Genomic DNA, 27,977 nt, shown 5'->3' on the forward strand with positions numbered 1-27,977 from the left:
GGAGCCCTCGGCCTCTGCCCATGAGGGGGCTCCGCGATCCCCGCCGCCGCCTGCTGCCCGGGCCGGCGCGGCGCTGAGGCGGCCGCCCCTCTGCGGGCAGCGAGCCCCTCCCGGAGGGCGCCATGGAGGTGAATGCGGGTAAGAGCCGGGCTGGGGGGGCGGGGGGCGGCGGACGCGGGGTGGGGCGGCGGCGGCTGTGTGGCCAGGGCCGGCGCGGTGAGGGGGCCCCGGGCCGCCCCCCGGCTCCCCGCATCGCCGCAGCCCAGCCCGGCCGCCTCCGGCCCGGCCCCCCCCTCACATGGCCCGGCCGCGCGAGCCACGTGCGCGCTGTGTTTACGTTCGGCGGCGCGCGGGCGCCGGTTGGCTGGCCGGCCGCGTGACGCGGCATTACATAATGGGAGCCGAGGCGGCGGCGGCGGGCGGGGACACGTGAGGCCGCCCGGCTCGGTGACCCACATTCCCCGGGGCCGCAGGGACGCGTGGGGGCGGGCGGGCGCGCGCGCGTCGGTGCGCGTTCGCCTGAGCCCGCGGGTGCGCGCGCCGGCGGGGAGCGCCGCGGCCTCCCCCGGAGACCCCGCCCCCTCGGAACCCTCGGGCTGTGACGTGGCCGCGGGGTTGCACACTGCGGAGGAGGCCGCGCGTGCGCGCCCGCACCACGCTCTCCCGCGGCGGGGCGTCCCCGGGGCGCTCCCGGCCGCCGCACTGCAGCGGCTGACACCCGCACGACCGCGGGGTGACCCCGGCGGCAGCAGGGCTCGCTGGTGCTGAGGAGGGTGATGCACGGGCGCGAGGGGTGCCTGGAGGAAGCCGCGCAGCTCCCCTGACACGGGGGGGGACCCTCGCAGGAGTCCTGGGGGGGCTCAGACCAGGGCGCTTCCTGCCCTTGAGAGGGGGTCACGTGGCTGTGGACAAGCACTGTGTGCCCTGGCACGAGACGAATGTGTTTACAGACACAGTTTTTCTGGAAAGAGCTCTAGGATGCCCCTTGGCTGACACATTACACATACCGGGTCACACTGCGGCTTATCGTTAAGTCAGCTAGGGGAAGGAAGATTCTAGTCACCCTATGGGGCTCTGAGACTTTATAGAAGGACTGGCCGCTTTTGATTAAGCTATTACTTCGAAACAAAACCAAACCTGTGTGTGACTGACCCTTGCTGAACCTGATCAAGAGAATTTGGCTTAATCTTTGTCTTCATAACCTTGCCTAGCCTCTGAAGGTATTTTTAAGTCAGCCACTCTAGCCAGGCATTAGGTTTTTACATGATAGAAGTTGAAAGGCTATCCGGTTCACCATCTCTGCAGCATGTGGTGGGAATGTTCCCAGCCTTGCAGCCTGAGAAGGTGAGCTGGCTCAGGTGGATAGGAAGTTCCTCTCTGCTTTGAGCCTCTCTGGTTGGGGATGGCTGAGGCTTCATCCTGCCTGCTGGAGGCAGGGGTTATAAAAATGCCTCTGTCCCTTAGCTGTTTGCAGGCTCCGTCCCTTGGTCCTTGTTCTCTGTTGTCCTGCCCGGTCTCTTATCATCCCTGTAGCACCCATTAGTGCACAGGCAGTGCTGGGGTGATTTCCAGGTTCCAGGTTGCCCTCTGTCTTGGACCCACTTGCAAAAACAATTGCTTGGCAGGCTTAGCTCTTAGCTGCTGTTTTTGGCGGTTGGCTTTGCTGACTCACAGTAACCTGCACGCACTGGGGACCTTTTCATGTGAACTGTTTGGAAGCCAGAGTCCATCCATCATGCTGATAATTGTCGCAGTGTAGGAAATTGAGGTTGCTCCTAAGTTTTCTCTGGTTTACTTGTCCCCAGTTAGGAGCTAGGACGTTAGTCTTCCCCCCCCCCCCCCCCGTGGGTGATGTCTGTCAGTGGGAGCTTTAGTAAGAATTCCCCTGAACTTTCTTCAGAAGGTAGTAAACGTGGCCCCAGGGTGGGGTCAGATTCAGTGCTGCATGGCTCACAACTGGCCCTGCCTTCTGGGTAGGTGGTGATCGGTGGATACACATTGAGTCAGGAACCATTTCCTCTTACTGCCCTACAGTGCGTGACACAGTTCTTGTCTTGGTAACTAAGTGAAAGGAGAAAAATGATCGCATTTTTGTCATTGAACACATTGGATTGTGCCAACTTCTTTGAGATACCAGGTAACTCATTCCACACACTTCATTCACAACCATGGATGTCTGTAAGAATTAGGAAAACATTCCACACCGTTATAAACCAGTTATCTTGCTATGTTTCCCCCCACCCCCGGTTGGCAAAGTGTCTGAGGGATATAAAGGGAAACAAACTTAATGCAAGGAATAGTGAGTCATGGGAACAGTTAGAAGTGAAGTAGGCAGTTGTTGGACTAGTCATTGGAGTTATGGAGTTGAGAAGGATGCGTGGGGATAGACCAGAGAGAGACACGGGTCCAGGGGGTACAAGAGCTGGTGTTCACCATGTTGGTTCCGGTGTGCTTGTCCTGGTTCTCGCCTCCTGCTGACCTACACATGCGCAGACAGCCCTGTGTTTCCCGCGGTCAGAGCCGTGCCGCCCAGGTGGGACACCTGCACCCAGCTCTTGGTCTCAGTGCTCTGTAGGTGTTTGCATAGGGAGCCTGCACGGAGGAGCGTGGTCTCTCTCTGACTCTTTTCCTCTTAATTTTTTTTTTACATGATGGCAATATAAGAGGATTAATTTGAACTGTTTTGATTGAACACCTCTAGTATAATGATGTCTACTGGACCATTATATGTGCTTCTGAGATTCTTGTTTTTAAAATTTATTTTTAATTGGAAATGCAGATTTACAGAGAGAAGGAGAGACAGATTTTCCATCTGCTGGTTCACTCTGCAAATGGTTGGAACTGCTGTGGCCAAGCTGATCCAAAGCCAGGAACCAGGAGCCAGGAGCTTCTTCTGAATCGGCCACGTGGGTACAGGGTCTCAAGGGTTTGGGCCATTCTGCATTGGTTTCCCAGGCTATAACAGAGAGCTGGAAGGGAAGTGGAGCAGCTGGGACATGAACTGACTTTCGTATGGGTTGCTAGCACTTGGGAGTGGAGGATTAGCTGGTTGAGCCATCACGCTTGGCCCCTCCTTGCATTACGTCTGGCGGAAGTTTCTTTTGCCGCCATCCACGAGGCAAGGGACTAATTTAGGGGCAGTTGTTTGGCCCAGCCACAACCATAGAGGAGGAAACAGTCTTAAAATGGCTGTTTTTTGGGCCTGATGCACTAGCCTAGTGGCTAAATCCTCACCTTGCTTGTGTCAAGATCCCATTACAGGCACTAGTTCTAATCCCGGTAGCTCCACTTTCCATCCAGCACCCTGTTTGTGGCCTGGGAAAACAGTCAAGGGCGGCCCAAGGCCTTGGGACCCAGCGCTTGCATGGGGGACCTGGAGGAGGCTCCTGGCTCCTGGCTTTGGATTGGCTGAGCTCTGCAGCCACTTGGGGAGTGAACCAGTAGATGTAAGATTCTTCTCTTTGTATCTCCTTCTCTCTGTATCTCTGGCTTTCCAGTAAAATAAAAAAATTTTTTTTTAAAAGGCTGCTTTTTAAAGTGGTGCAGGGGCAGGTTTGTGGCCTGCATCTCCATCAGTATGCCTGGGTTGGAGTCTTGGCTCCGCCTTTGATTCCAGCTTCCTGCGAATGTGGACCTTTGGAGGCAGCACGTGATGGTTCCCCCGCGTGGGAGAGCCAGAATGAGTTGCTGCAGTGTTTGGGATGTAAAGCAATGGAGGCAGGATGTGTCTCTGTCTCTGCCTTGCAAACAAGAGGGGCTGAGCACGGTGATGCTGTGCAGCTTACAGAGAGCAGTGCTGGAGCCAGGCTCGGTGACGCTCTCACGCCGTCTGGGGGCGTGCAGACTGCGTACCTTCCAGATGTGAGGGGCAGGTGGGTTATGGACAGCGTGGGAGGCGTGTTTGCTTAAGGGCACAGGAGACGTGCCTCTCCTTTGTTTACCATGCTGTAAGGTCAGAACGGCTGCGCCATCTGCAGCTCCTCTGAGTTTCAGAATTGCTTTTTTTTTTTTTTTTTTAACGTCTTGTGGCTAATGAGATTGGCTTTTCCCCTCAAACAGTAGATTACATCTGTATTTTATGTCTTGACCTCTCTTTCGCAGCAGTTGATTTTGGGACAGAAAGATTAGACCTATTTTTGTCATTCCATTTAAAAAGTTGTCTTGTTATGCAATGCATCTTTTAGTAACTTAGAGATTCCCAAAGGACCCCCTCGCTTTCTGTGTTGTTGCCTTGACAGCCTTTGCCCTTCTCGGGCTCTCACTGCTCTCACCTCAGCCGCAGCGCTTGGCAGGTTTCTGGTATAAACCATCGCTCACACCAGTTTCCCTGTCGGCCTGTTAGGCTTTTAAGGGACAAGCGCATGCTGTTCCCTGGAGCCCTTCCACTTAGGACACAATGGGAACGTCAGTACTTTAATCCCAGCTACGCTACTACCCTGAGGGTAGAAATTGTTATCAATGACCTGCTTTTGAGTAGAGAAGGCTAAAGCTTGTTGGTGCTGAAGTATTTTATTTTAAATCAAGAAGCAGAAAAAAATACATTCAGTCAGGTGGATTTTCTAGGACAGTGAACAGTCCTGGAAAAGGGGTAAGAGAACCCCAATATTTGCAGAAACAGAAGAGCTAGCCAGCAGTACCACATTGGGTGTTGGCTTCTTGCTGGTCTGAGGTTGACTGCTGGGTAAGTCCTACCCGAGGCCCTGGCCCTGCTCCAGGTCCCTTCCAGCTGAAAATAGAGAAGACTGCCTCAGCTAATTTTAGCACAAGCGTCTGGAAGTAGCATCAGCCTGTTTCTGGAGGTGCTGGGACTTGCCGGTTTGGGGACTTTGCCTTTCTTGCCTTATCATCCACAGCTGTGTGCAGAGAGCACCTTAATAAGCCTTTCTGTGAGCGTCGTCTCAGTGCCCTCCTACAGGAATTCTGACCAATACTTCTTTTTGATGGGAAATGACTGATTTCAAGGGAGTTCAGAGTGGCTTGTATGCCAGGTCTTCTCAGTAGGAAATAATAGCCTGGGCTTGGGCAGCCTTGACTTTCCACTCCCTCCCTACCACTTAGTGAATGTGTTACTAAGTCCCCCTGAACTCCAAGTTCCTCATCACCTACAAAACTGGGTGATCAGAATCCTTGGAAGATTCAGTTGTGATGTGAAATTGTTACCGTTGTATGCTTGGATTTTTATTAGAGGCTTGGTAATTTAGTTTCACTTCCCTTTCTCTCGGGTGGAGGAACTGCTAGATGTACCTTCTAGGAAATTGAAATGCAGCCTGTTTGTGTTGTTGCCCCTAAGGTTGATGACTTGATGTTAGTAGTTTAGAATAAATGCTAAGACAACTCAGTGGCAAAGTTTTGCTGGGAGAATGTAGCTGCTTCTAGATTCTAGTTGGGTATCTTTGTTTCTGTGGTGCCTGGAGCAACTGCTTGGCCTCTGGAGGATGAGAATTGTTTATTTTTATTTTTTAAAGATTTATTTATTTGCAAGGCAGAGTTACAGGGAGGGAGGCGTCTGACCTGCTGGTTCACTCCCCCCAAATGGATGCAACAACCAGGGCTGTGCCAGTCCAAAGGCAGGATGCAGGAGCCTCATCTGGATCTCCACATGGGTGCTGTGGCCCAAAGAATTGGTCTGCTCCCGCCGTTTTCCCAGGCACATTAGCAGGAAGCTGGATTGAAGTGGAGCAGCCAGAACTTGGTACTGGCATCTCAGCTGGCAGTCTTAACTGGTGTGCCCGGACATTGGCCCCAGGAATTGAATCTTAACTGGATTGAAGCCCAGTAATTTTTCCTAGGTTGGGTTTTGGAATTATTGCCAAGGAACTTGTTTTCTGAGTAATGACAATTACTTTCATTGCCAGTCAGTGCTCCTGAATCAATTATTTAAGATTAAAAAAATATCTGAATGGCAGAGTGAGAGAGACACATCTTCTATCTGCTGATACACTCCTCACATGACCATATCAGCCAGGGCTGGCCTGGGCCAGCATCAGGGGCCTTGGACTCTGTCTGGGCCTCTAGATATCTTTGACTCCTTGACACATTGGCAGGGAGCTGGATCAGAAGTGAAGCAGCTAGGACTTGAACCAGCTCTGTTACACAATGCCAGTCCTTTCAGTTAATCCTTGAGCTATCTGGTTAGCCCTCATTTCTGTTTCCTCCCTTCCCTTCCCTTCCCTTCCTCCTTCCCTCCCTCCCTCCCTCACTTCCTTCCTTCTTTTTTTTTTTTCATAAAGACCTATTTATTTTTATTGGAAAGGTAGATGTACAGAAAGGAGAGACAGAGGGGAAAGATCTACATCTGCTGATTTACTCCCCAAGTGGCCACAGTGGCCACAGCTGAGTCAATCCAAAGCTAGGGGCCAGGAGCTTCTTCCGGGTCTCCCACCAGGTGCAGGGTCCCAAGGCTTTGGGTCATCCTTGTCTGCTATCCCAGGCCACAAGCAGGGAGCTGGATGGGAAGTGGAGCAACTGGGGCATATACCATCACCCATATAGGATTCTGGCACATGCAAGGAGAGGATTTATCAATTAGGCTTGCATGGTGGGTCCTGCAAATTTATTTGTAAGCTAAGGTGGTCAGAGACCTGTTGGGGGGAGAAAAGGCCACAGGTGATTAAAGTGCTTTTACCCTTGCCACTCACATGGGAGACTGCATGGAGCTCCTGGCTCCATCCAGGCCTATTGGGGCTCTTGTAGGCATCTGAGGAATAAACCTGCAGTTGGAAGACCTCTCTGCCTTTCAGATAAAATAAGAAACTTCATTCTAGAGGGGTTCCTTCTCTAATCTGGATGGGGTCCTTGAAATAGGTATTTTAAAAGAGCAACAATGGGTCAGTAGACTAATCTTCCACCTGTGGGTGCCGGCATCCCAAATGGGTGCAGTTCATGTCCTGGTTTCTCTACTTCTAGTCCAGCTCTCTGTCTGGCCTGGGAAAGCAGTGGAGGCCGGATCAAGCCCTTGGGATGCTGTGCTTGTGAAGCAGACCTCGAAGAAGCTCCTAGTTCCAGATTGGTTCAGCTCAGCTCTGGTTGTTGTGGCAATTTGGGGAGTGAACAGCAGATGGAAGATTCTGATATTTTGGTGTGTGTGTGTGTGTGATTCTCTCTGTAAATCTGCCTTTCAAATAAATAATTCTTTACAAATAAGGAGCACCAGATAGTTTTGGTGATAGAAATTTTACATGATTTCGCTGTGTGATGAAAATGAACTCGAACTTTGGAAGCTTTTCTCTTTGTGAGTCTTAGAAATTTTTTTTAGAAGATTTATTTATTTTATTTATTTATTTATTTATTTTTTTTTTTTTTTTAAGATTTTATTCAATTTTATTACAGCCAGATATACAGAGAGGAGGAGAGACAGAGAGGAAGATCTTCCGTCCGATGATTCACTCCCCAAGTGAGCCACAACGGGCCGGTGCGCGCCGATCCGATGCCAGGAACCTGGAACCTCTTCTGGGTCTCCCACGCGGGTGCAGTGTCCCAAAGCATTGGGCCGTCCTTGACTGCTTTCCCAGGCCCCAAGCAGGGAGCTGGATGGGAAGTGGAGCTGCTGGGATTAGAACTGGCACCTATATGGGATCCCGGGGCTTTCAAGGCGAGGACTTTAGCCACTAGGCCACGCCGCCGGGCCCGTCTTAGAAATTTTTTAAAAAGTAAAAGAAAAACAAATTTATTTATTTGAAAGATTGAGCAAGAGAAATCTTTCATCTGTTGGTTTACTCCCCACATGACTGTAATGGCCAGATATGGGCTGATCTGAAGCCAGGAGCCAGGAACTTCATTTGAGTTGTCTATGTGGGTGCAGGGACCCAAGTGGTTGGGCCTCTTTTGCTGCTTTCCCAGGTGTATTAGGGAGCTGGATTGAAAGTGGAGCAGCCAGGACTCAACCTGCTCCCGTAGGAGGTGTCAGGCCTTATCCTCTATACCACAGTGCTAGCCCCAGAAGCTTCTACAGTCAGTGGTAGGTGCACATTGCCCTTGGTCAGTTTGTCCTGCCTTGAACACTGATGAAGTGGTTGGCTTTATAGAGTACAAAATTACCAACGGAGCTTAATACAGTTTCTGATGTTGGAGGCCTCAGGTGAGCCTGGGAATTTGCATTTGTAATAGTTTTCCAGGTGAGGCTGCAGGCCCTGGGCCAGGCACCATACTTGGAGAGTGGTGGGTTTGTAGTTGGGAACAACTCGCCAGGCTTGTGAGGCTTCGCTTGGGTCAGTGAGTGAAGTGCCTGTTTCAGAAGGGCATGTGGAAGGTGAGATGTGCTTTGGGAAGGGCAGAGTCATTGCTTCCTGCTGAAGACTGGTGGCTGGCTGAGCTCAGGAAATGTGGAAAAATGGGCAGGATTGTTTACGTTGCTTCTATGATTTTTGGTCTTGATAGTTGAATTTATGCACATTGAAGCTGCATGTGAGGGCAGGATTGTGTGTTCCTTGGTATGGTAGGTACCTGTTTTCTTTTTACTGCATTCAAGCTCTTGAGTGTTGTGCTTGTACTTTGATCTTCAAAGGTTTCCCATGCTGGATTTACACCAGCAGTGTTCTGAAGGCTTGTGCAAAATATGTGTTAGGAAAAATTGTGCCTACATGTCAGCCTTTTTTCCCCTAAAAAATAAATTTATCTCTGGATTTCATTTTTTCAGATTTTGAATACCTTTATAATGTCTGATACCTACTTTCATTAAACAACTGATTTAAAATTTCTTTACTTTTTTTCATATTTATTTATTTGAAAGACATAGTTACAGGGAGGGAGAGATGAAGGGGTGAGAGAGAGAGACAGACACCTCTCCCAGCCACTGTTCCAGCTGAAACCAGGAGCCAGGAGTTTCATTCAGGTCTCCCACATGGGTGGCAGGAGTCCAGGCACTCAGACCAACTGCTGCTTTCCCAGGCCGATGCACTGAGCAGGGAGCTGGACTGCAAGTGGATCAGCCGCTATGGGATGCCAGCATCGTAGGTGATGGTGGAACCAGCTGTGCCACAGTGCCAGCCTCCCTCAGCCGCCTTCACTTCCCTTTTTCTTTTATCTTTAAGTGGAAATGTCTATTCTTTGCAATTGTTTTGACCTCAGCATTTTGCTGTTTTTTTTTAAACTGATAAATTATTATTTTTTCTCTAAAAAAGGGAATTTGGGGAATTCTTTCCCTATAGCAGAGGAAATTTGTATTTCAGAGCAAGAGCTGAAGTGACTTAGGGAAGGTGCAAAATCCTTCAGTGTTTTCTCCATAAAGCCATCTAGATTGTTGTCAGAATTTTAATCTGTTTTTCTTGTGGCATCCCTGTAATGTTTATGCTGCTTGGGAATCTGTCAGTTTTATTATCCACAAAGGTAGAGAGGTAAAATCTTGAAAAAATGGTTATGGCAACTTATTATCTGCAAAACCTGTGCTGAAGTGAGACATTTACTGTGGACCTAGGTGCGGTATGGTCCAGCTGGGAAATGGATACAAGCTGACACACAGTTTTGATTAGAAATAAGAGGTCAGGGCAGTGATGGGAGAGATACACTTAGCATGCTGACACAGGCGTGGCAGAGAGGATGAGAAGCTCTTGTTTGGGCAGGAATTTGTAAAAGTAATGCATTTCGCCATGTGGTTACTCTTGAAATGTTTTGTCTCTTGCGGAAAGAGGTTGAAAATTGTACCTAGAAAGTAAATTCAAGTGCTGCTCAGTTCCTGAGGAGGTTGGTCGTCTTTAAGCTGTCATGCCAGCTTTCAGAGGGGTTGTGGAGATTGTGTTGATGAAATTGCAAATTGTGTTTTGGCTCTGTACACAGTGAACTGTTTGTCATCTTCCAGCCTGGGTTCTTATTTCTGGTCTCCTTGACATTGGCTATCTGTGGATCAGAACCAGTGGTGAGTCTGGATCCCTTAAGAGTTGCTTGAGATGAATGTGCCTTTGAGATGAGCGGTGCAATGGAGCAGAGCATGGAAAGCATGGAACCGCTGGGGGTAAGAGGTGCAGTCACGGGCGTCTTCAGGGAGCCTCAGAATAGGAAGGTTTGGGAAGCAGCAGTAGCGAGGGGGTCCTCATCTGGAGCCTGATGACTGTTGGGAGTTCCTAAGGTTATGTGTTCTTGATTGACCTCTGTCGCAGCCAGGTGCTGGGAGAGGCAAATGAAGAGTTCAGGGTTCTGTGAGTGTGTCCAAAAACTTATAATGGAGGGGGCCCAGAGAGGACTAGCATCACATCAGTTCTCGGAACGGTTTCCTTAAGCTTTTGAAAAAGTCACTAAGGGGCTGATGTGGTGGCTTAGCTTGTTAATCATTCATCTGAAGTTCTAGCATCTTGTATGGGTACCAGTTCAAGTCCTGGCAGCTCCACTTCTGATCCAGCTCCCTGCTTATGGCCTGGGAGAGCGGTGGAGGATGGCTCAGGTCCTTGGGCCTTGTACTCACATGGGAGACCTGAAAGAAACCTCCTCACTCCCAGCTTCAGACTGACTCAACTCTGTTGTCATTTAGGAAATGAACTAGTGAATGGGAAATCTCTCTGTGTCCCCTTTTCTCTCTGTAAATCTGTCTCTCAGGAAAAAAAAAGTCACTAAGAGACAGTTCTTTTTTTTAGAAAAGATTAGAAAGCTAAAAGCTTTTAGTTTGGGTCTGCATATAGTAAAAACCTCATTTTGAATTTAAAACATTTAAAAATTAATTTGTTATTTAAAAGGTTTATTTTTGAAAGACAGTATGAGGAGAGGGAGAGAGGGAGGGGAGGAGGGAGGAATGGAGATCTTTCATCTACTGGTCCACTTCCCACATGGCTGCAGCAGCCGAGGCGGGGTCAGACCACAGGTGGGGAATGGCACTCGAGTGGTTCTCCTCCTCAGCCCAAGGGCTTGCACTGCCATTTTGTGCTGTCTTCCCAGGAGCAGTAACAGGGAGCTGGATTGGAGGTGGAGTAGCTGTTACTTGAACTGGTTTCTAATGTAGTAGCTTAACCTCTGGACTACAACACTGGTGCTCTATTTAATAGGCAGGGAGAGGAAAATAGACAGAGTTAGGTCTCCTGTCTGTTGGCTCACTCTTCCAAATAGCCACACTGGACAAGCTGGGCCGATGCTGAAGCTGGAATCTGAAGCCTGGTTGACGTCTGCTGCCTGGGTGATGGGGTCCCAGTGTTTGAGCTCAGGGTACATGTTAGTGGGAAGCTGGGGTCTGGAGTCAGACCAGGAGTTGATCCCAGGTATTCTGACATAGGATGGAGGTATCTGAACCCGTGTCTTAATGTCTAGGACAGCCACCTGCTGTCTCACTTTTTAAATCAGTGAAAGTTGTGTGCATCTTGAATTTCTGGAGCGGAAAGAAAACTAGGAAATGCGTTATTATTATTTTTGTCTATAAACTAACAATGTTAGTAGCCTTTTCTAAGGCTGTATGTGATTCCCTTCATTCCAGGAGGCGTGATTGCCTACATCAGCTCCTCCAGCTCAGCCTCCAGCCCCGCCTCCTGCCACAGTGAGGGCTCGGAGAACAGTCTCCAGTCCTCCTCTTCCGTTCCATCTTCGCCAAACAGTTCCAACTCTGACGCCAATGGCAATCCCAAGAATGGCGAGCTCCCCAGTATTGAAGGCATCCTGAAGAGTGATCGGATAGATTGTTCCATGAAAGCAAGCAAGTCGAATGCACCAGGGATAACAAAAAGTCACAGTGGTGTGACAAGTAAGGCATTTTACTATTTGAGGTGGGCTTATTTTATTGGCTTTTGGATTGGGAACCAGTGTATTTCTGGGTTTAGTTTTCAGTGGTGGTTTTACAATACAACGCAGGGACTGCCATGTGTAATTACGTCCCCTTTGGGGACCTAGTGTACCTCACTTTAATTTTTCTTTTTTTTTTTTTTAGAACAGAGTACTTTATTATTGTGGGAAGGGGTTTACTTTTATGAATCTGGATGGGGATATTTGGGACTAGGAAAGTAAGCCGGATTAATAAAGGTAGAATAGTGAGATTTGGGTACCTGAATAAATGTGGACATAATAGTGGCTGGGGCAAGACTTTGTCAGTGGGTTGAACTGGCACAGCTGCCTGCAGAGACAGCTTGTCGATCTGATGGCTGTCGTGACCATTTGGGGATGGAAGATCTCTCGTTTTCTTTCTGTCTCTTCCTCTCTCTAACTGGTATCTTTCAAACTAATGAAATTAATATTTTATCATGTATATTACGAAGTAGGTATCTGTCCTGTTAAAGCACCTATAAGTTGAAGGAAATAAAATATTTCAGCTTGGAAAGAAAATTGAAGAGCTGAGATGCTTCTCCTGAGTTTTTTCTTTATGTTTGTTTTCCCCCTAGAGTTCAGTGGCATGGTTTTACTGTGCAAAGTCTGTGGGGATGTGGCGTCAGGATTCCACTATGGAGTGCACGCGTGTGAAGGCTGCAAGGTACATCATGCTTTTCTTTCTTGAATCTGCTGATTTTGGGCTTCAGGAAAGTGGGGTCAGGTTTGCCACTGTCTGCAGTTGTTAATCAGGGATAGAGACTAGAAGTCAGCTGTTCCTTTAAGTTTTATTTTTAAGTCATTTAAAGTGGTGTGTAAACATTACTTGATTTGAGCAATATTCTCAATTCTTTGTAATATCAGTCTCGATTGGACTGATATTATCATGAGACACTAAATGCTTGGGTGTAGTTCTCTGTGATGGGCAAATGGCAAGAAAGCAGCCTTGTAGGGACTTATGCTAAACCTGGCTTTGATGAGGCCCTGGTTCACTTTGTGCTACTATACACAATAACAGAAGAATATAGACTGTGTGATTGATGGATGATAGGAGTTTATTTGATGCAGAGTTCTGGATGCTGGGAAGTGTTGGTCCTGAGGGCTGCGTTTAATGAGAAGCTTCTCACTATGTCATAACGTAGTGGAAGTCATTGTGTGGTAAGAAACCTGCAGACACACATAGGCAAGAAGGGGCTCCCCTACAGGGAGGCACACTGACACTTGTCCATGTGTGAGGACAGGGCCCTGCCTGGTGAGCTTGTCACCTCTGCAAGGTCCCACCTCTTTACACTGGTGCCCTGGGGGTTAGGGTGCCAACACGTTGGCTTTGAGGAGACAGCTCAGCCTTAGCTGGTCTGACATGTCAGGTACCAGGTGCTGGGAATGCTTCTCAGATAACTTGTAAAATTGGAATGTCTGAAGAAATAAAGCCAAATAAGTGAAGTAATCTTGTCTATAAAACTTAACACTTGGGAAGCTACATTTAATTTGTAAGTTTTGGTGAATATTTCTCAGCTAGTGCTAACATGAAATGATCTCTACTTTTCTACTTGTTTCTGAGGAATCAGTCCATCTCTCTGCCTCTCCCTGGTATAATTATTTCTCCTGAATATTAAACATTGATGTGACAGACACATGTTCCTGCTATTTTCCCAGTTAAGGCCAGAAACAAGGAAAATATGGCGAATTAACATGATAATGACTAGAGATGATGAAAGAAGAAATACTTGCTAGGGTGCTTGTGAACAGATTGTGACTTGAGTATCTTTTGATTGGCAGGGTCACTTCACAAAGACTAGTTGAAATAGCTGTTGCACTTTCCTACTGTTTTTAAGAGTCTCATGCTCTACCGACTGAGCTAGCCGGGCCACTTTCCTACTGTTTTTAACAATTCAATGGACACTGGGTATTTTTACTTTCTTTATAAAATGTGAAGTAATTTGGGAGTAGGCATCATTCTTTATTGCTAGATAATAAAGGAAAACATGAAATGAATTGAATTGTATGTTAAAATATACTTATCTATCCAATACCTCTTAGTGGTATGTCCAACTTTGCTTTTGTAATGTCCAAGTCAAGCATATTTGCAATATAAAAATGTTGTGTCCTACAGCCACTTAATACGGAGTTATGACATGTGTGGTTATGAAACTAGAAAAATGAATTTAAAATAATTTGGGTAATTATGTGATTGAATTCTCTGCTGTCCCTGAAAGCATTAAGCTCGAGAGCCTTGAAACCTGGCTGCAGAGTGTGGACTTACACTGTTTGTGCCATAGAGGCAGCTGTTTGTGGCTATCTGTCCGGCAGCTGTCTTTCCTGGGGTCGTTAGCTGCTTGGTGGGTGTGTGCTGTGATGCCTAGCCCGCTGTTGACATGTGTCTGCGACCTGTGCCACATGTGAGGGGTCCTTGTCAGTGTCAGCTAGATGACCAAACTCTCCTAAACATAGTTCAGACTTTTAGTTAGGCTGTTAGAGATATTAAGTGCAGTATTGGTAGTCTTTTAGCAATCAGTCCTTCATGTTTCAGGAGTTTTGCAGTTTGAATGTGGTTTAAAGTATGAGCTAGGAAATGTGACTGCGGGCAGAGTATGGTCACAGGGTTCAGGATAGTTAAAGGGGTGCTTCTGTAAAGCACAGACTCTCCAAAGGAAAGAAGAATTTTGTATGACTAACAGATGCAGTTTCTTCCCAGAACCAGTAAGAATCCAGTTAGGCTGTGCACATCAGTATTGTATTTCCAAGGTATTTCCATACTGGATAGCTAAGTATTGAGATAGCTTTAGAAGGGGTTCGTTTGGATGCTTGTAAATGGATGGATTCATCTTCCTTTGTTATTAGGGTTTCTTCCGGAGAAGTATTCAACAAAACATCCAGTACAAGAAGTGCCTGAAGAATGAAAACTGTTCCATAATGAGAATGAACAGAAACAGATGTCAGCAGTGTCGCTTCAAGAAGTGTCTGTCTGTTGGAATGTCGAGAGATGGTAGGGGCCCTGTTTGATGCGCGTGGAATTTGGCCCAGATTAAACCCTTTTGTACTTTGAATGAAGCAGGTTTCAGGGAACACGTTTTGAAGCCTTGGGGACATGAGGTTAATTAAAGTAAAATTTTAGCAACTTCCCTGATAGTGTTTGACTCTGTTTCTTTTGTTGTTGTTTTTACTTCTTGTAAAGAGACATATATTTTATGGATTTGTTTATTTGAAAGGCAGAGTTACAGAGAGAAGGGTTGGTCTTCAGTTTGCTGACTAACTCCCTAGAGTTCCACAATGGTGAGGGTTGGTCCAGGAGGCAGGAATTCACCTGGGTCTGCCACTCAAGACAGTTAGCAGGCAGCTGAATCAGAAGTGGAGCAGTTAGGACACAAACCGGTGCCCATATGAGATGCTGGCATTGCAGGAAGGCGGCTTTATCCACTACTCCACAACGCTGACTCAAAAGACCTATTTTAAAAATATACTGTGACTACTGTGTCCTTAAAAACATTGTTATCACTGATATACAAGAGGCTTTGGTTTCTTAGCATTACTGAGGAACCACTCAGGTGAGTTCTTCTTACCGTCGTCTTTAGTCCTGAGATGATGATGTGCATTTGGGACAGAGATGCCGAACATCTGGGAAAGAGATGGGAAATGCAAGTATCGTGAACTTTTGGAGTGGAGGTGGTTGTTCAGCTGTGGCGTGATCCAGTTTCATAAAAAATAGAAAAGCTGTAATTTCTGGCTTGATTACTGTTAACATGTGGATGACGTCATTGCAAGACCTGATTAGTGTGGCTAGAAAAATTATATTTGGGGGCAGTTTCTCTCTGTTTGAAGTAACAACGAATATGTGGTTTCCATAGGGATTAGGTTGTAGAGTAGTTAAAAATTGCTAGGAATGAACTTCATATTTAAAGCAAGGTCATTTAAGCAGTCTCCTATGTTACTCTTTTACTGTCTTACTGATACAGATATAGAATATTGTAATAAGGCATTTCTTGAATAACAGATTTCAGCAGCTGAAGTTTTGTGTTTTTAATTGCCTGAAAATTTTGTAGAATAGCATTTCTATAAGAGTGATGAATGTTTTCATTGCCCCACAAAGAGTAATACAGTGAGCAGTCCTTGGAAAGTATGGGTGAAGAAGGAAACATGACAGAACTGTTTGTCTTTGATAATATTAGAGATTGCAGTCAGACCAGCAAGGTTTGCTTGCTGGGTGGGTATACTGAATTTGTGTTATCTCTTTATAAATATTGGACCGGAAAGAAGCCTACCTTTGCTTTTCTTCAGAAATAGGATTATTAGAGACAGGATACTTTGCAAAACTCACTTCCAAAAGAATGGAAGACAATTGATTTGTTCTTAATTCATTGATTTGCATTAAAATCCATCAACTTTATTTTTTAATAAATGCATTTCTATTGATTGTGGTTTTTTTTTTTTTTTTTTAAAAAGATCTTCTTAAGACAGCAGATCATTTAATGAGGTCTTAAGAGTAGAGTTACAAGAATGGTTTGACACCAGGGTCCGATGTTCAGGGACTGGTTGATGCGGAAGATGTGGGTAGCTGAGTCTAGAAGACCTGCTTGAGAAGGGAGTCCTCGATCTTGTTAATACAGAGGTGGGTGGCAGTGTGGTCTGCTTCAAACTGCAGTTTTCATTAGTTAGTTTTTTAGTAATTCTTTCTTGGCATTTATCTGTATAATGTCTAGGATTCTTGTTAGTTTTTGTTTTGGAAGAAAATTGGAAAATTTCACCTCCCTTGCTGTCTTTCTCTGGTACAGCACATCTAGCAGGTTTAGAAAAATTGACCCAGAGGTGCTGGCACTGTGGCATAGTGGGTAAAGGTGGTACCACAGGCACCATAGGGGGTATCGGTTTGAGTTCCGGCTGCTCCACTTTTGATCCAGCTCCCTGCCTGTGGCTTGGGAAAGCAGAGAAGGAAATCCCAAGTCCTTGGGCCTCCCTGCACCCACATGGAAGACCCAAAGGAAGCTGCTGGCTCCTGGCTTTGGATGGACCCAGTTCCGGCCGTCCTAGCCATTTAGGAAGTGAACCAGTGGATGGAAACTTTATCTCCGCTGTTTCTCTCTCTGTAACTCTGCCCTTTAAATAAACAAGTAAATTTTATTCTTACAAAATGTATTTCAAATTGCTCAGATATAAAAAACCAACACTGTGAAGTAATGCAGAGCTCCCTTCTGCCTCTCCCCGTCTACTGCTGCTAACATTCTGTATTATATGATCTGTTTGTATAATGGGTCATATCTAACTCCTCTCCCTTCCCTCCTTTTTTAGTAAATCCTTTAAAAAATAAAAACTCTTTCAGAAAAAAACAAAAAGAAAATTTGCGCCGGGGTTCTGTTGATGTGCTTTACTTGCATACAGGCCACAGCTGTCAGAAAAAGACTCTGCTACTTTTGTGCAGCAGGTCTTATTTAGACAACAAATGTTAACTATCTTTTTCTTTAATAGCTGTTAGGTTTGGTCGCATTCCTAAGCGTGAGAAACAAAGGATGCTAATTGAAATGCAAAGTGCGATGAAGACCATGATGAACAGCCAGTTCAGTGGTCACTTGCAGAATGAAGCATTAGTAGAACACCGGGAGCAGACGGCCTTACCTCCCCAGGAACAGCTGCGACCCAAGCCCCAGCTGGAGCAAGAAAGCCTGACAAGCTCTCCTCCTCCCTCTTCTGATTTTGCAAAGGAAGAAGTCATTGGCATGGTGACCCGAGCCCACAAGGATACCTTTATGTATAATCAAGAGCAGCGAGAAAACTCAGCGGAGAGCATGCAGCTCCAGAGAGAACGGATGCCCAAGAACATGGAGCCATATAATTTAAATCATGACCATTGTGGCAGTGGGCTTAGCAGTCATTTTACTTGTAGTGAGAGCCAGCAGCATCTCAATGGACAGTATAAAGGGAGGAACATAATGCATTACCCAAATGGTCATGCCATTTGTATTGCAAATGGACATTGTATGAACTTCTCCAATGCTTATACTCAAAGAGTATGTGATAGAGTTCCAATAGATGGATTTTCTCAGAATGAGAACAAGAATAGTTACCTGTGCAACACTGGAGGGAGGATGCATCTGGTATAGTGAAATCAATTTTTTGCTCACCTTGTATCAAGGGAAGCTTTGAAGGTTTTCTTTTGTTTGGGGGCTATTCCAGCTTTGGGAAGGCAGTAAGAAGACCTAAGAAATCTATAAAAATATATATTTTTAAAGATTTATTCATTTTATTACAGCCAGATATACAGAGGAGGAGAGACAGAGAGGAAGATCTTCCATCCGATGATTCACTCCCCAAGTGAGCCGCAACGGGCCGGTGCGCCCGATCCGATGCCGGGAACCTGGAACCTCTTCTGGGTCTCCCACGCGGGCGCAGTGTCCCAATGCATTGGGCCGTCCTCAACTGCTTTCCCAGGCTACAAGCAGGGAGCTGGGTGGGAAGTGGAGCTGCCGGGATTAGAACCGGCGCCCATATGGGATCCTGGGGCTTTCAAGGCGAGGACTTTAGCCGCTAGGCCACGGCGCTGGGCCCTAAAAATATTTTTGAACAGTACTTTGGGTCAAATAATTTTAATAAACATCCTTACTGAGTGACCTTTTCACACTAACTAGGTACCAACGTATGATTGGTTGTTCCTGTGTTGGGGAGTAAGATTTTGTGTATTGCATGTGGTTCATGTAACATTGATTCTTTAATTTTTGGAAATTCCTTTGACAATGTGAGCATTCTGCTTAATTAATACCTTATTAGCTTTGGGAGTTTCTCAAAGAGCTGACTACTTAGCTTACTGTAGTCTGGAAAGTCTTTGATTTCTGAAGAAAGAGGCTTTCTTTTTAAAATCATCATAGTGCCAAAAGGTCTTTGGATATAGAACATAGATGTTTGATTGTTTTGACATTTAGGAATATTTTAATTTAATAGGCTAGTATCTGAGAATTTTCCTAGATTCCTTCCTATGCAATAAGTTAATGTTCCTCATTCAAGTTTTTTTTTCATCAAATACAACATTCTACATGAAAGTACAAAGCTCATATTCAGCCAGAATATCATCAAAAACAGCAGTATTGCACCTTTCCAGTTTAAACCAAGGGGTCTTTGATAGTGCTTGATATTTTCTACCAACAGGTAATTACTGTCTTCTTTCTTTATTTTCAATACAGTTAACTCTACTACAGTCTTCATGTTCGATTTTTCTACCCCTTGCAAGTATTAGATTTGGGAACTGCAAGGTGACCTTGCATTTTGTTAGGTTTGATGACTTCCTTAAGGAAGGAAAAATCTGTAAGCATTTAGGTTCTGATTGAATGAAAATCTCCAAGGCTTTGAAATCACCTGGTTCCTGGCCCTCATGGTAGATTCGATGAACTCCCCATGGAGTATGGGGTGCGTTTTCACAGTGTTCACCCGTGATTCATGCATTCCTTGTTTGATTGCCTCTTTTCCCCTTCCCTGGTCCTCTGCAGTTGTTTCCTAAGTGAGTGGGTAGAGATCAATGGTCCCTCCGTTGTTCAGCGACCTTTATAAAAACTGACATGCTTAGTCTCTTCCTCTTGGAAATCACAGCATTGTGTTTCTGCCTATTTAGTGATAACTGAGTTTTTGAAATAGTGCCTAAACATAGCTTTGGATCCTAGGCCTGGGACTTGTATTTTTGGCTAAGTTACCGGACCTCTCAGATCTAAGGAAATATCATTGTCATAGTTCCTGATAAAGGCAGTGTATGCTAGCATTAGGTCGTAGCAGTGTTACAAAATAGTCTTAAACCTCTGTAGCAGGTTTTTGAAGTAGTTTCATAATGACATTTTTGCTTAGGTTACTTTTATGGTAATTTGCTGTTTAAATCAGATTGCCACAAGGCTTCATTTTTTAATGAAAAGATTATATAATTTAAAAAAATATCAATTTATTTGAAAGGCAGAGTTAGAGCATGAAGGCACTTCCATCTGCTGGTTCACTCCCCAAGTGGCCACAATGGCCCAGAGAGATGGAGCTGATCTGAAAGCAGGAGACAGGAGCTTCTTCCAGTCTCCCACATAGTGCAGGTGCCCAAGCAGGTGGGCTGTCTCCTGCATTAGCAGAGGGTTGGATTGAAAGCAGAGTAGCTGAGGCTTTTACCTGCACGCTGACGGGATGCCAGTGCCACAGATGTTGGCTTTACCCACTCTATTTTTTTTTTTTTTTAAGTTTTGAACGAGTGGAGCAAAAAAAAAATATCTAAAGCCACAGCTTCTGGAAGAACCATTTATTCTTGCTGGTTTTGTACCTCTCTTCACACTTGACCCTGGCCTCATGCTGGACTTTGAGTTTCAGAGCAGGGTCTCTGAAGGCACCCTTGTTGGCCACAGTTTTGTCTAAGGGAGCATCCACAGACCACCTGCTGGGCATGAGGTGGTTGTAGTTATAAACCTTCACAAATGACTTGATCTTGGACTGCTTGGCAATCCTGTTGCCTGTGGTGGCTGTCACTTTGCGGGGACAGTGGTCCGTGCCGGTCACCAGAATATGGCTGGGTGCTCCGAGGTGCCGACAACGCTGTTCACGATGACAGCTTTGCGTCCAAGTAGCATCCGTCCAGGAACAGCACCACTTTCCAGGGTTTCATGAACTTGCCCATTTCGATGACCACCACTTGAGCCTACAGCAAAACAGTTTTATATGTATATATATTTTCAAGTGTGAAATATTCCAGAATTTTCTGATGAGATCCAAAAATAATATAAGAGTATCTGCCATCACTGCATATTTAAAAAAATAATTTATTTTTCACGATACAGTTCAATAGGCTAAGGGATTTCCCCTTCCACTCTCCCCATTCCATCCCGATTTACAGGATATTATTACAATGGTGTAGTCCTTCAGTAACAGTCACAAACCTGTCATTCTGCTGTTGCACTGTATCATGACATTTGTGGGGATAGGCAATGGTGGAGAAGTGCTCCCTTTACATCGACTAGAATTTGTTCACTTACTTTTTTTTTTTTTAGTATTAATTGACAGTTCATAATTGCATACATTTGTGCTGTGAGACTTTCTGTGGTGAGGCCAACAGCTGATGGAAAGAGAGACAGTATCAGCAGATTTCAGTCAAGTTGGAGTGTTCACTAGTTTTAATGATGGAGCTGCTGCTTTTGGAGTTTCCTCCTTATCTCTACATTTTATGAGTTTTTCTGTTTGTGCACACCAGGTTTGTCCAATGAGTAAATCTCCATATGTGGATCCACATAAATCGGGGCATGAAATCTGGGAAGAATTTTCGATGAGCTTCACACCAGCAGTGAAAGAAGTGGTGGAATTTGCAAAGCGCATCCCTGGGTTCCGAGATCTCTCTCAGCATGACCAGGTCAGCCTTCTGAAGGCTGGAACTTTTGAGGTAGGGCTCCTGTATCTGAATGTGGATGCACAGGCCATACAGTGTTTCATTTTCATTTTTTTTCTAAGGAAGTGCAGATTGGGTATTCCTAATTTGAAAATCCCAAGTCCAAATTGTTCCACAATCTGAAACATTTTGAGGGACAACTTGATGCCACAAGTGGAACATTCCATACCTGATTTTATGTAGGCATACTAAAAGCATGCTGTAAAATTACCTTCAGGTGGTATATATAAGATATATGAAGGATAAATGAATTTCCTGTGTATGATTGGGTTTCATTACCCAAGATAATTTCATTGTGTATATGCAGATATTCCAAAATCTGAAACATATCTCTTCCCAAGCATTTCAGGTAAGTGATACTTGTCCTCTTTGTATAGCTTCAAGTCTGACACTACCAGCCAATGAATAGCCATCTCAGGATATGGGGAAGAGTAGAGGTCACTCCAGAGTTACTTAGGACTTGAAATATGGGGCTGTCTATTCCCAGCATGTGAACTCTAAGTTCTAGTGTTGTCTTCAGGTGTGGACTTGGAGTTTCTATGGTGGACATCTACTGGCATCCTTGCCTGGCGTTTACTGTATTCAGTACAGAGTAAGAAGTAGAGGTGGACTGTGGGTCCTTAGACTGTCTTCCCGTGATCACAGAGGGTAGATCAGCTACCTCTCATGTGGTGTCTCCCATCTCGGATTTGTGGCTGCCGTTTCTGCTTGCAGCTTCTCCCAGAGCCGCATCCTGCCTGGGCTGGGGGTAGCTGCTGCGGCCTTCACTTGAGCAGGACACGATCACACGGTGCCTTGCCTGGTGCTGACTATGGTTGCTTTGTTGTCACTGCATGTGAGAGCCTTGGAAGTGCTTGGAGCTCACCTCAATGTAACTCCAGTATTTGGGGTGATTTGGGGGTTGTTGATGTCTGGTGGGCTAAATCTTTGAGCTTTGGATCCATATAGTATCATCACTTTGCCCTGGATGATTCTACAAGATGGAAGTGTGAATTAATTTTGATACTGACGCTGGCCAGCTTAGTAGTGTGTTCCCAGTTCTTGCTCACCCTCGTTGCCTGTTGCATGTACTTTCTGCTTGCTGCTGCTGCCTTATGCACCTTATGCCTTAAGACTCACTCTTGGGTATAACAAGTTGCTACTTGGAAGCATTGCAAAGGGAAGGTGTTTATTCAGTGTTGCTTTGGCTATCAGAGAAATGTGTGACAGGAGTGCATGGTATATTCAGTGCAATGGAAGGAAGAGGTAAGTAATGTGAAAATTAAGATTTGGTTTGGTGTCTATAATAACTTGGTAGTTAGAACACCTTTATTGTGATTCAGGCTGTGGTTTCTTAAAATAGTCTGATTAGAATTCGCCTGCTGTGTTGGTCTTGGCTGCATTGGGTGTTTTGATATTTCTAAGCTTTTCTGCATTGAAATGTTGTTTTTGTACTTCGGGCATAGAGATACACGTGGTACCTGCAGTTTCTTTAATGCTTTGATTGTGGCTGCTTTAAGCTTCTGGGCACTGTCCTTTGCTTCAATTTCATGTTTACATTTCAGAATCTTTGTTAGTAGAGTTTAAGAGTATCATAGGATTCAAATACTCTGCTGCTGGGTGGCTGGGATTTCTTTTGATATTTCTGGAATATTTATTGTTTTGGAAGAGACTTTGCCTCAAGAGAGTGATTCTGGGTAGAAATAGCTTTTCTTTTACAACTTTTATATATAGGATGTTTTCTTAACTGACTTGAATACTGAGTTATCTTCTAGTATATTGTTGTTCTCCAAGTACGTAAGTCTTTTTCTTTTTCCAGGTTTTAATGGTACGGTTTGCATCACTGTTTGATGCCAAGGAGCGTACTGTCACCTTTTTAAGCGGGAAGAGGTACAGTGTGGATGATTTACACTCCATGGGAGCAGGGGAGCTGCTCAACTCCATGTTTGAATTTAGCGAGAAGCTGAACGCCCTCCAACTCAGTGATGAAGAGATGAGTTTGTTTACAGCAGTTGTCCTGGTCTCTGCAGGTGAGGAAGATGGTTCAGAACTGTGCCACATCCAGAATACAGGGACTGGCTAGGCAGCACCCAGCAGCCGACAGGGCCCCAGCAGGTGTTCCTGGGAGAAGGCCTTAATCAAGGAAGATGCTAAACTGCGTGCACTTGGCACTTTTGTATCAGTTTTTTCATCATGTCAGTAGTAAGGTCAAAATAAAAGAATGTAATAAAAGAATGTTGATAGCTGCACCTCACATTTACTGTCTTAATCTTTAGCTTTTGTTACAAGTCAGCTTCATTTCATGGGTTTATTTTTGGAACATAATGTATCTCTAGGTACATAGATGGTTCTAAAATGAATCTGACTTTAAATTATAATAGAGCATGGATTACTTGAAAATATTAAAAGCATGAAGAAGTAGTAGCATGAGTTATTGCACATGTGTGTAAATTATGAGTTGTGTCCTTAGCCCAGCTGCACCATTGCATTTTCTGTGTGACTTTGGTGAGTAATTTTATCGTTTTGGGTTTCTGTTTCCTGACGTTGCTGAAGGAGGAGGTTGTGTTACTGTGATGTCTGAGATAAATACTCAGCCTAACATTTAATGCCTGTTTACGTTGAGTCTGTGCTCTTTCCCCGTTTCTCTCCCATCTTGCATTGATGTCGCAGTTATTTCTCACCAGAGTCCTTTCAGTCAGGCAGTAGCCATTAAGACACAGGTGAATTCCAATAGCAAATTGGAAACTGAGGCACTGGCTTTTCCAAGGTGGCTGAGTAAGTGCCAGTCATTTTTATGGGTTACTTTATTTCATAAAATATTTACTGGGAATTTTACAATTTTTTGAGATAACGTTATTTCCCGTTTGCTTCCTACTCTTGTGTAAAAGACACTGTTGTAGGCTCTGAGAGGTTGTATTAGTTCAATTTACATTGAGGAGAAACGGTTATTTATGTAATGCAAAAGGCCAGTCCATTAGTGGTATAAATAAAAATTTATGTCATTTAGATGCATAAATTGGCCAGTTTTAGACCAACTCTGCCTTAGAAACTAAACCTGTATTTATGACATGGAAAAGTGTGACAGCAATGTATGTCTCTCAGGGATACTTACCTTAGTAACCTTGCAGTACAAATTGCATTTTGATTATTTGCAGAGTTTTTTGATGGGTGATTAGTATTACTTTGACTTGGTATTGGATTACTAACTCTATCGTGAAACAATAGATAATCAATTCTCTCTCTCATGACTATGCCGTATGTGGTAGGTGCCCTGGGAGACAGAGAGCATCAAGGCATAGGACAGTCAGAAGTGATACATAATACTTTGTGGTACTAAACCCTATAGTTATGACTCAGGTAAGTAGGATTTACAGAAAGGAAGCTGAAGTCGTCAGAGAGGTTATATATAGGATGTTTTCTTAACTGACTTGAATACTGAGTTATCTTCTAGTATATTGTTGTTCTCCAAGTACTTAAGTCTTTTTCTTGGGAGAAGCTGAAGGTTGGATTGTTAGATTTCCCTGGAAGAAAAGGAGCAAAGTGTGGAAGAGAATGTAAGTGAGGGCAAGAGAAAGGGAAGGCGGCTAGACCCTGAAGTGTGCTTCTGGAAGGAAGGGTGGCTGGCTTGCGCGGGGACCTCCGTATTGGGTACTGAGGGTCGTGAGAACTACTCCGAGCACTTGTCCCTGAACTACAGGGCAATGGGAAGTCATTGCAGCTTTGTGCATAGCCATATAACCAGGCCTGACATCAGCACATGGATTAGATGGGTAGGTCAGCAGAGCTGGCGAGTCTGCGGGGAAGCTGTGGAAGTAGGTACCAGGCAGTGGGATAACTCTCCTGGAAGAAGTGGGGCCGGGGCACAGAAGGACCCGGCCTGGAGTCGGTTCAGGGCAGGAGACGGAGGCCGGGGTGGGGGAGCGGGCAGCTCTGGCAGCAGCCATGCTACTGTTACTTGTTTTTTTCTACCAGGAACACAGTTTTTGTTTTGTTTTCATCTTTTGAAAAGGCCTTATTTTTTTTCCCGATGATTGGGTTAATATGGGTTATTTTAAAAATACCAGGATGAAGACGAAAACATTACTATAAAAAAGATGAGTGCTAATTTTGGGAATCTTTTTCCAGTTTACCCACCCACCAGTTTGTGTTAGGCTTATACGGAAATATATGTAAACACATACGTATTGGGTTTTATGTCTAATTTAAATATATATATATATATTTTTACGAAAGTTATCTTATTTGAAAGGCAGAGTTACAGAGGGAGGAAAGGGTAGAGAGAGAGAGGAGGGAGGGAGAGAAAGCATCTGGTGTTTTACAAAGGTAATGCCTGAGACGGACCAAAGTTAAATGAGGGAACAGGTCCTTTGTCTAAGTTTTGCCTGAGAAGTCATGACCGTTAAATTGGTTGTCAACATCCAGGTTTTTTTTTTCCTGTGTAAAATTAGCACAACGTTTTAATAATTCACGTTTTTGTTAAATATAAAAAAAGCAAACTTTTATCATTTTTGCCTGCAGCTACTCATGCTTTGGCCTTCAGTTTTAGTCCTTGTTTTCAGTGCATTGCACATAGGCTTTTGCAGCTTTCAGTATCCTTGTAATCAGCCGCGGGATAGGAGTGGCCAGGAGTTTGCTTCCTTTCCAAGTCTTTCTGGTCGATTACAGCCTCCCTTAACCTGGGCCTGAGTATTTCTTGTGTGCTACTGCCGCCTATGGTCAAGGGAGGAAGAGAGCCTTGCTGGTGAAGCCCACGGGCACTCCGAGGCAGGGGTGGGGCTGGTTTGGTGATGCCACCTAAGGCGTTTGCTGAATCATCAGGAGAGGCAGATATACAGAGAGGAGGAGAGACAGAGAGGAAGATCTTCCATCCAATGATTCACTCCCCAAGTGACCGCAGCAGTTGGAGCTGAGCAGATCCGAAGCCAGGAGCCAAGAGCTCTTCCGGGCCTCCCACACAGGTACAGGGTCCCAAGGCTTTGGGCGGTCCCAGAGTGAATCTTACAGTGAATACCTAGGGTGAGAGCCACAGCTTTTTGTTACAACATTAGAAAGTATTTGGTTAAAAATTTACGTATTTCCATTTTGTTCGAAACAGATTGGCAGAAAGAGATTTTCCATTCACTAGGTGCGTTCCCCAACTCCAGTGCCCCCAAACAGCCAGAGTTGGGCCAGGTCAAAGCCAGGAGCCTTGAATGCCATCCGAGTTTCCCACATGGTATGGCAGGGACCCAAGTACTTGATCCATCACCCACAGCCTCCTGGGGTGTGCGATAGCAGGAAACTGGATCAGAAGCCCAGGAGCTGGGATTTGAATCTGACACTTTGATATGTAATGCAGGTGTCTTAGGTGGCAACTCACCCATGCCCCCAAATGTCTGTGCCCTTTGGTGGCCTGATTCCAGAAGTGACATTCTGTCACTTCTGATGTGTTTTCTTCCTTAAACGTGACTTGGGATTATACAAGGGTGTAAATATCAGGATGAGGGGCTCATCAGAGGCCATTTGAAAGAGCATGAGAGCATTGCAAATGGGAATGTATTCCTTGTGTAGAAATAATTCATGTCTATGCTACATGATTCTCTGCCAGCTGAAGTCAGAAGGTAACATGTGATCTTAAGCAGAATGTATTTTTTTAATAAAAAAATCAGAATCTATAGGATTTTGTGAACAGAAATTCCTATATACGTTACAATGAATAGCTAGAAAATTTGCTATTGGGATTTAAACTCTTTTCTTCAATTCACCTTTGCCCTTGTACCAATTATAGGACTTTGTTTTGAATTTATTAACTAGATTGATGAGCAAGTATTGTACTTCGTGCTAATAATGTGTGCTGTGCTTCATAATTCTCTTGCTTACTTCCCATTAGATCGATCTGGAATAGAGAATGTCAACTCTGTGGAGGCTTTGCAGGAAACCCTTATCCGTGCACTGAGGACCTTAATCATGAAAAACCACCCAAATGAGGCCTCTATTTTTACAAAGCTACTTCTCAAGTTGCCAGATCTTCGATCTTTAAACAACATGCATTCTGAGGAGCTGCTGGCCTTTAAAGTGCACCCTTAAGGCCTTTGTGTATCAAAACATGAGCTGAAGCTGACTGTACATTTGTGCTAACAGTGCTTATTTCTACGTGTGTACCGTAAGTGGAGATGGAAAGACCTTGGAGGTGGTGCAAGGTTGTAGGCTGCCTCTGTCAAAGTGCAGTGGCTGTTGGATTGAGAACTCTTCAGCCATGACTTGGCACCGACCACATCTCCCCGATAGACCAATCAGCTGTGTCACACTTCAACTGGAGAAGTTACACTGAATTATACTCACATTGAATGTTTAGACTTTCATCTGCCAAAACCAAAAACCATTTTGATCTCCCTGTGGTATAAATGCATAGCGCACAATCATAGGTCCATGAGGACTTAGACCTTATTTCTTTGTAGAAGTTGTTTGAGTGGTGGCTGACTTGGTATTACCCCAAGACCATTTGCTCTGGTAATTAGAGACTCTGGGAGGTAGGAGATCCACGTGTCTGTGTTTTGGTTTGCCACTGGTAACATTTGGCCCCTGGACAGGTTACTGGGCTGTGGAAAATGAAAAGTCATAGTGTCCCTGATTGCCCTAGTTCACACACTAAACCATATTTATAAAGCATACTTACCTCTTGGGAGATAGGCACTATGTAAATAAGGTGAAATTTTTGTTATAATTATTCATATTTTTTTCTAATTTCTAAGCATTTCTGGGGAATCATTTCACAGTTCACACCAGTCTATTATTCAGGGTTCCTGCATATGTGTGGGTGTCCTGTTGATACACACATATTCAAAGTTTATGAGTACATCAAGTATGTAGTATTTGTACATAATATGTATTTGAATATAGTTATACATAAATATATGTTCTTCACAAT

The 27,977-nt window shown here is 44.9% G+C and overlaps 1 protein-coding gene and 1 pseudogene across 2 annotated transcripts; one reads left to right on the forward strand and one right to left on the reverse strand.

The window, feature by feature from the left end:
- On the forward strand, window positions 1–27,691 carry NR1D2 (nuclear receptor subfamily 1 group D member 2). 2 transcript variants are annotated; one of them, XM_058657049.1, is made up of 8 exons: window positions 1–138; window positions 11,390–11,653; window positions 12,285–12,373; window positions 14,551–14,695; window positions 17,170–17,795; window positions 20,900–21,085; window positions 22,890–23,100; window positions 26,940–27,691. In XM_058657049.1, exons 1-8 carry the CDS (start codon window positions 123–125, stop codon window positions 27,134–27,136), a joined length of 1,734 nt encoding a protein of 577 aa, XP_058513032.1. In that variant the 5' UTR covers window positions 1–122; the 3' UTR covers window positions 27,137–27,691. The 2 variants fall into 2 exon arrangements, with proteins under 2 accessions (XP_058513032.1, XP_058513031.1); XM_058657048.1 differs by lacking the exon at window positions 1–138 and adding an exon at window positions 2,021–2,137.
- On the reverse strand, window positions 19,930–20,329 carry LOC105942014 (large ribosomal subunit protein eL27-like; annotated as a pseudogene).
- Window positions 27,692–27,977: the final 286 nt, after the last annotated feature.

Source organism: Ochotona princeps, chromosome 30, assembly GCF_030435755.1.
Source record: "Ochotona princeps isolate mOchPri1 chromosome 30, mOchPri1.hap1, whole genome shotgun sequence".
NCBI classification, from domain to species: domain Eukaryota; kingdom Metazoa; phylum Chordata; class Mammalia; order Lagomorpha; family Ochotonidae; genus Ochotona; species Ochotona princeps.

Bases quoted from the DNA above. Each gene is read 5' to 3' on its own strand.
- NR1D2 (XM_058657048.1), top strand. From the start codon at position 2,080: ATGATCGCATTTTTGTCATTGAACACATTGGATTGTGCCAACTTCTTT. The intron at 11,654-12,284 runs GTAAGGCATTTT...TTTTCCCCCTAG, and splicing joins AAGTCACAGTGGTGTGACAA to AGTTCAGTGGCATGGTTTTA. The intron at 14,696-17,169 runs GTAGGGGCCCTG...TTTCTTTAATAG, and splicing joins TGTTGGAATGTCGAGAGATG to CTGTTAGGTTTGGTCGCATT.